This window comes from Triticum dicoccoides, chromosome 2B (assembly GCF_002162155.2).
Source record: "Triticum dicoccoides isolate Atlit2015 ecotype Zavitan chromosome 2B, WEW_v2.0, whole genome shotgun sequence".
In the NCBI taxonomy this organism is placed as follows: domain Eukaryota; kingdom Viridiplantae; phylum Streptophyta; class Magnoliopsida; order Poales; family Poaceae; genus Triticum; species Triticum dicoccoides.
The window spans coordinates 765,848,542-765,855,675 of record NC_041383.1 but is presented as its reverse complement, the minus strand read 5'-3'; the positions used below and the strand labels follow the sequence as shown (position 1 = coordinate 765,855,675).

The 7,134-nt window shown below is 39.8% G+C and overlaps 1 protein-coding gene across 2 annotated transcripts; it reads right to left on the bottom strand.

The window, feature by feature from the left end:
• Nucleotides 1-5,568: 5,568 nt before the first annotated feature.
• Nucleotides 5,569-6,812, bottom strand: LOC119368656. 2 transcript variants are annotated; one of them, XR_005176704.1, is made up of 2 exons: nt 6,125-6,812; nt 5,569-6,019 (listed from the first exon to the last, which is right to left on the bottom strand). XR_005176704.1 is itself a non-coding variant. In XM_037633857.1 (2 exons), the coding sequence occupies exons 1-2, from the start codon at nt 6,632-6,634 to the stop codon at nt 5,764-5,766; spliced, it is 699 nt and encodes a 232-aa protein (XP_037489754.1). In that variant the 5' UTR covers nt 6,635-6,812; the 3' UTR covers nt 5,569-5,763. The 2 variants fall into 2 exon arrangements, 1 of the variants encoding a protein (XP_037489754.1); XM_037633857.1 differs by having other exon boundaries at nt 6,192-6,812.
• Nucleotides 6,813-7,134: the final 322 nt, after the last annotated feature.

The following is a 7,134-nucleotide window of genomic DNA, read 5'->3' as shown; positions in this document are numbered from 1 at the left end:
CCACCCCAACTCCTTGATCAATCCATTTGTTAACGAAATAAGAATGTTCGGGAGAAGATGCGGCGTCACAAACAACTCAACATTCATCATTGTATAGTATAGCTAGCAAATCATTGTATATTATGATTTATACTTTTCTTCATATATAATACTACTATCTTTGGGAAAGGTAGAATAATTATTCCTCTGATTGGCTAAATTTCAATAAAAGTATTTTGGTTTGCAATTTTTGTAATCTGTGGCATTCTAAAGATTGCATATACAGTATTAGAGAAGAAATGGCTGGGATATTATTTTATTATCATTTGCCTTCTCAGCGTTAAATAATCACAGGTCTATTGTTTTGTTGCCCTATGAAATTCATCTGACATTTTGAGCGGAGTCCTTTTATGGAAGACTTGCTAAGCTCATTGGTTTCAAGTATTGAGGAGCAGCCTCCTGCATGCGAGACCATAGATGACGAGGATGGTTCAGGCTAAATGTGTCATGAAAAGTTATGTTATATTATGTTCTACTGTCTTTTCTCAATTTGTTTTGTGTACAAAATTGCAGGGCCTGGAATGGATGCTCATGTGAGTTTTATGTATATTAGTTTTTCGTGCTCATGTTTGCTGCTCCATAATTTTTTCTTCCACACTTGCGTACGGATACCTTTGTTGAGTTATGACAACATTGGCATTACAACTATTTTTTTTGCTGTGAGTTTTTTTTTTATGTAGTTCATTTTGATCTACCTCCATTTGCGTTGACCAAGCCAAACTAGGATAAAATCCCACAGGAAAAAGCACCAAGGACTTGTGCAGGGAGATGTCTTGGAGTGATGAAAAAAGTTTCTTATATATTCATGACAATGCATCTCACAGTTAATGGCATTTCTCATTTCCTTTGAGTACTAATCTTTTTCATTTTTCTGATTTCTACATGTGTCATGCAGCGAGCACAACAATTCTATTTAACTAATATAAAAGATTATGGTACTCTTTTCTTTTTATTATTTCTTGTCTCTATGGTTCACCCTTATGTGTTGCAGCTGCATGCAAGAATGCTACCATCTATTTGTAGCTTATTATGTGATCATCTATTTGTAGCTTATTATGCCTTAATATGTGCTGCGAACAGGAGATGCATTGCTAGGGGAAAGTAAAAATGCTCTTATCAAAATCATCTTTGTTATCTATATTACTACAAGGTTAATCCATTCAGATATCAATGCAAAGATGTCCATTATTGTTTTCAAATTTAATTTCCAACATGGACTACAGTGTAAGTACAATCATTGGATTCCTAATTATGTACATTATTAAGGTTAAGCGAGCTAGAGAATTGAGAACTTTTTTATGTTTGTCATTACCGTATATTGCATACACTTGAGAGATGCCAACCGCCCCCGCCGCCCACGCGATCGATGCGAGCGCGGGCGCCGCCGCCTCCGCCACCGGTATTCACCATTCTGCCACAACGCCAAGATCTCATCTATTTCGCGCCACTGCCCATGCCGCCACCGCGACCTGCTGCTCAGCGGCCTCCCTCTCCGTGCCCTCCGTTGGCCACTCCGCCGCCGGCCATTCCCGTGCATCCCCAGGTAACGCAATAGGTGTAACAGTTGGTAGCCCTATATATCCATGTAGCTGCCGGATCTGTCAAATGGTTTGTGGTGTGTAGGGTACCGCTGGAGTTGGGGTGCTGCGGGGAATGTCGCCGCTGGCCGCTGCACGCCTGCATAGCGCGGTGGCTGCGACAAGGCTGACTTCGCGGCTTAGCACGGCGTCTCGGAGCTCCTGCTCTCTCTCTCTCTCTCTCTCTCTCTCTCTCTCTCTCTCTCTCAGGGTATCATCTGTCGCATATATGGCAGACTTTAACAACCAACCATCGATGAATCTGTTGTTTGTCTTTTCGTTTGGGTTAGAACTACGCCCGTTCATACCTTCCTTTTTTTTCTCACGTCATTAGTATAACTGCTTGCTTTAGCATGTTCAAGACTCCGATGCTGCTTGTTTGGTCCATGTCACTCTCTGGTCACTTTCCTGTAGATCATTCTGTGTAGTATTTATCCAAATATGTGTGATGTACCAAAGGGAAATGTTCAGCTCGCTCTTGATAGTTTGATCAATTAAAATGGAAAATAGGATATCCATGTGCACAAACTCTAAATTCCTCTAATTTTTACCAGAATAATGTCGTACGAGTATATAACAACATTTGGCTGGGTCCAGTGAGAGCACGGACATGACCACCCCAACTCCTTGATCAATCCATTTGTTAACGAAATAAGAATGTTCGGGAGAAGATGCGGCGTCACAAACAACTCAACATTCATCATTGTATAGTATAGCTAGCAAATCATTGTATATTATGATTTATACTTTTCTTCATATATAATACTACTATCTTTGGGAAAGGTAGAATAATTATTCCTCTGATTGGCTAAATTTCAATAAAAGTATTTTGGTTTGCAATTTTTGTAATCTGTGGCATTCTAAAGATTGCATATACAGTATTAGAGAAGAAATGGCTGGGATATTATTTTATTATCATTTGCCTTCTCAGCGTTAAATAATCACAGGTCTATTGTTTTGTTGCCCTATGAAATTCATCTGACATTTTGAGCGGAGTCCTTTTATGGAAGACTTGCTAAGCTCATTGGTTTCAAGTATTGAGGAGCAGCCTCCTGCATGCGAGACCATAGATGACGAGGATGGTTCAGGCTAAATGTGTCATGAAAAGTTATGTTATATTATGTTCTACTGTCTTTTCTCAATTTGTTTTGTGTACAAAATTGCAGGGCCTGGAATGGATGCTCATGTGAGTTTTATGTATATTAGTTTTTCGTGCTCATGTTTGCTGCTCCATAATTTTTTCTTCCACACTTGCGTACGGATACCTTTGTTGAGTTACGACAACATTGGCATTACAACTATTTTTTTTGCTGTGAGTTTTTTTTTTATGTAGTTCATTTTGATCTACCTCCATTTGCGTTGACCAAGCCAAACTAGGATAAAATCCCACAGGAAAAAGCACCAAGGACTTGTGCAGGGAGATGTCTTGGAGTGATGAAAAAAGTTTCTTATATATTCATGACAATGCATCTCACAGTTAATGGCATTTCTCATTTCCTTTGAGTACTAATCTTTTTCATTTTTCTGATTTCTACATGTGTCATGCAGCGAGCACAACAATTCTATTTAACTAATATAAAAGATTATGGTACTCTTTTCTTTTTATTATTTCTTGTCTCTATGGTTCACCCTTATGTGTTGCAGCTGCATGCAAGAATGCTACCATCTATTTGTAGCTTATTATGTGATCATCTATTTGTAGCTTATTATGCCTTAATATGTGCTGCGAACAGGAGATGCATTGCTAGGGGAAAGTAAAAATGCTCTTATCAAAATCATCTTTGTTATCTATATTACTACAAGGTTAATCCATTCAGATATCAATGCAAAGATGTCCATTATTGTTTTCAAATTTAATTTCCAACATGGACTACAGTGTAAGTACAATCATTGGATTCCTAATTATGTACATTATTAAGGTTAAGCGAGCTAGAGAATTGAGAACTTTTTTATGTTTGTCATTACCGTATATTGCATACACTTGTCATCCGCTCTTATGTGGAAAAGTGTTGCATGTATATTATGATGGTTCTATAAAACTTTTTTTTACAAACAAATAAATTGCCTTGGCCTTTTGGTCTTTGGTTGTTGATGAACGTGAGATGATGGATGTTGCATCATGGGCATTTTATTGGGATCAAATCTTGCATTTATGTGAGCGATGATACTCAGCCTTGACAAAATAGCAGATCTAAAGATTAAGGGCCATTTGCATTTCTGCCCCTAACTCGAACCACCTACTCAGATTTGCCCTAATTTCAAAGCATGCTTAAATTTGCCCCTCTGCCGTTAAGCCACTACTCAGAAATGCCCTTCCGTCCAGTCAAAGGCCTTTGACCGTCAAAGGCCCATGTGTACTGTAGCAGACGGAAAATGCTACAGTATTGGACGGAAAGTGCTACAATACTGTACGGAAGGGCATTTCTGAGTAGTGACTTAACGGCAGAGGGGCAAATTTGAGCATGCTTCAAAGTTAGGGGCAAATCTGAGTAGTGGGTTCGAGTTAGGGGCACAGATGTAAATGTCCCAAAGATTAATGGTTTTGTCAAAGAAAGAAAAGTTTGACTTTTGAAATAAAAAGTACACTTGTAAAAATACATGCTGAGGGAGAATTAAATTAGTTTTTTATGCATTTGAATTCTCGCATCCAGTATTAATTTTCGTCAAAATGTGCGTTGCACGTGCACACTTACTAGTTTCTTTAGTAAACTTCCCGGGTTGTCATCATCTATACCGGTGTAAAAAAACATGAGATATTTGATCCACTTAATCCAGACTATCCGTAAAATAAAAATCCAGACCATCCAAAAGTTGATCTAATGGATGATTAAATAAAGGAGCAACATGCATTTTTTGTTCTCAATCTATTGTGAAAGACCCAACAAATAAATTTAGTTCCTCAACTCTAATAGTACCAAACTCTTGGTCACTTTCATAGATTTGGCACAAAAAATGGAAGCCTTCTAAATTTTACCATAGTCCACGTTATGCAACTTTATGATCCTAAAATCTTAAGTAATTTCACTACAATAATTTTCCATTTATGTTTGCAAATGAACCTATTTTCTATCTCTCTCTCTCTTTTTGTTTGCGCTAACTAGGTCGCCACATGTGTGAAACTACAGTCAACATATCTTTAGTAACCTCATCTACTGAATAAGAAAATAGTCAAGATAACAAAAGAAAAATAGTGGAATAATAAAAGAAATCCATACGGTGATATACTGAAGGGACTAATAATTTCTGTTAGAGTTGAGAGATGAAACTTACACCTACAATAGTTCAGTGGCCAGTTTTTCTCTTCACAAAAATAAAAGTTTGAACGTGATACTACGAGCTTGCTATCACCAATGATTAAGAATATTCTTCGGAGTTGGTTCTTGGCAACTTGTTGTAGCTTTCTTGTATGTCCAAAATCCTGAAACTGCATATGGTTTATGTGCTTTGAGTCTCTTATGATTCCGCATTCACCATTGTGTTAGGTTCTCACATGTTCAGCGATCTACAACAGTTCATGTAATTCACATCTAGATGTTTTCTAAAGATGTCATATCTAAGCTCCCACAAATATATATTGCAGCAATAAGAAACAAAAAAGACTAGAACAAAAACAAATAGATCATAAACAGAATGGGCATCAGCTTAGATGCAACATAGTGACATAACTATGTTAAATCTAGATGTGTCCTAAACAGACCCATCTACAATACTGCCTGCATGAAGTCCTTGTTTACATAGTTCCATTTACTTCTTTTTTGCGGGCGAAGAACTATTTACTTTTAGGCTGTATTTGAACTGGTCTCATTTGTATTATGAGCTTCTACCATATTCATAGCTGAAATTTTCAAAATCTTAACACCAGGCGACATTATGGCTCCCTTTCTACAATAAAACTACCTGTCCTTAAGGAAATTTGTGTTGTTCGTTCCCAACAAATGACAGGTGACAAAGGTACAAACTGTTAGGATTTAATTAATCCTATTAATCCATACTTTTCCTAAAGGAGGCGGTTGCCTCGTGTCCCTTCGGAGACACCCCTTCGGGGGTTATATATGTGTAATCCATCATCAATGAGAACAAGGGATTTACTTTACTTCTGTGTCTCCCGTCTTTCTCGTTTATTCTAACACGTTATCAGCACGATGCTCTAACCAGCTGAGCTAATAGGCCACAGGATCGCGCGACTCAGGCGCACAAAATCCATTGCCGATGGTAAAATCCGGCAGGCACCTCCCACGCGCGGTGCCCGCTGCCTTGCGGTGGTCGGCGTCACTGCTGTACCAGACGTCGGAGGAGCCCACACGAATTGCAGTGCCCTCGGCGGAGAGCGGCGGCAACTCCAGCGATTTTCAACTCCAGTGAACTCCATGAGAGGAAAATCAAAAGTGGAAGAAGAACTGAATCTGCGTGAAGCACCCCACAAATATCAGTGTCTTCATCTAATAGCTACGAACAAACAAGGTGCTAGTTTCCTAATTCTGTTCATGACTACAGAATATTTGCTTTACCACGAACAGGAAGCCACGAAGCAAATCACGGAGAAACTGACGGAGAAGAATATGTACGACGCCTTACTTCTTCTCCACAAGGACATTCGTCGTCGTGCGTATCTGTCCTATCGTTGGACCGCGGAGGTATGAAGATGATTGTGCGGCCGCAGCCTGCATCATCGCGGCGTGGCAGAGCCCACGACGGCGGCTACGTGGTCGCGTCGACCCGCCCTCCACCGGCGTCCGTGGCTCCGTCAGCAAGGGCCACGGCCCGGATCCTCGGTCCAAGGAGAGTCGTGGCCCCTGGTCGTGCCAGCCCGACGCGCCCCGCACCCGTCCGCCTGCTCTGCGACGCGCCCCACACCATGGCCGTGCGCCGCGCCCGCCGGCGCCATGGCCGCGCCGCCTCCCGTCTCCTGCACGCTGGCGGTTACGGGAGAAATCCCCATCAGGAACCGCTCTTGAGAGAAAAAGGAAGATAACCTTATCTCTTCGGCTGTTTTTACTCCAACCCTTGTGGTTTCTCATAATCACAGATGAGTTTCTGCAGTTCTTTGTTTAAGAGCATCATTGTTTTGCGATTGAAATTAAATTTTTCTCGCACAACCATATTGATTTGCGATTGAGAATTATTATTTTCTCGCAAACAATCTCATTGCGATTGAGATTAATTTTCTCTCGCACAATATTAATTCACTCCACTGAATTATCATGCAACTTGATACAAGATCATCTCATTTCATTTGAGGTCTATACAATTCAAATGTTCACTTGAGTGTCAAGTTTGCAACATCATTACTATTCATTACAATAGTAGTATATATCTGTTGAGTACTGAGATGTATTCCAAATCTTAAGTTGATGTAATATTTTTCCACGTTTATCATGTGTCGAGATTTATTACATCCATTTGCAATTGAGATTTTTAATCTCTTGCAAAGACAAATTCAGTACATCAGTACTGTTCTGCTGAGTACCAGATTTCCATCTGGGAATAATGGCATGTTCTACGTGTTTACCACATATCA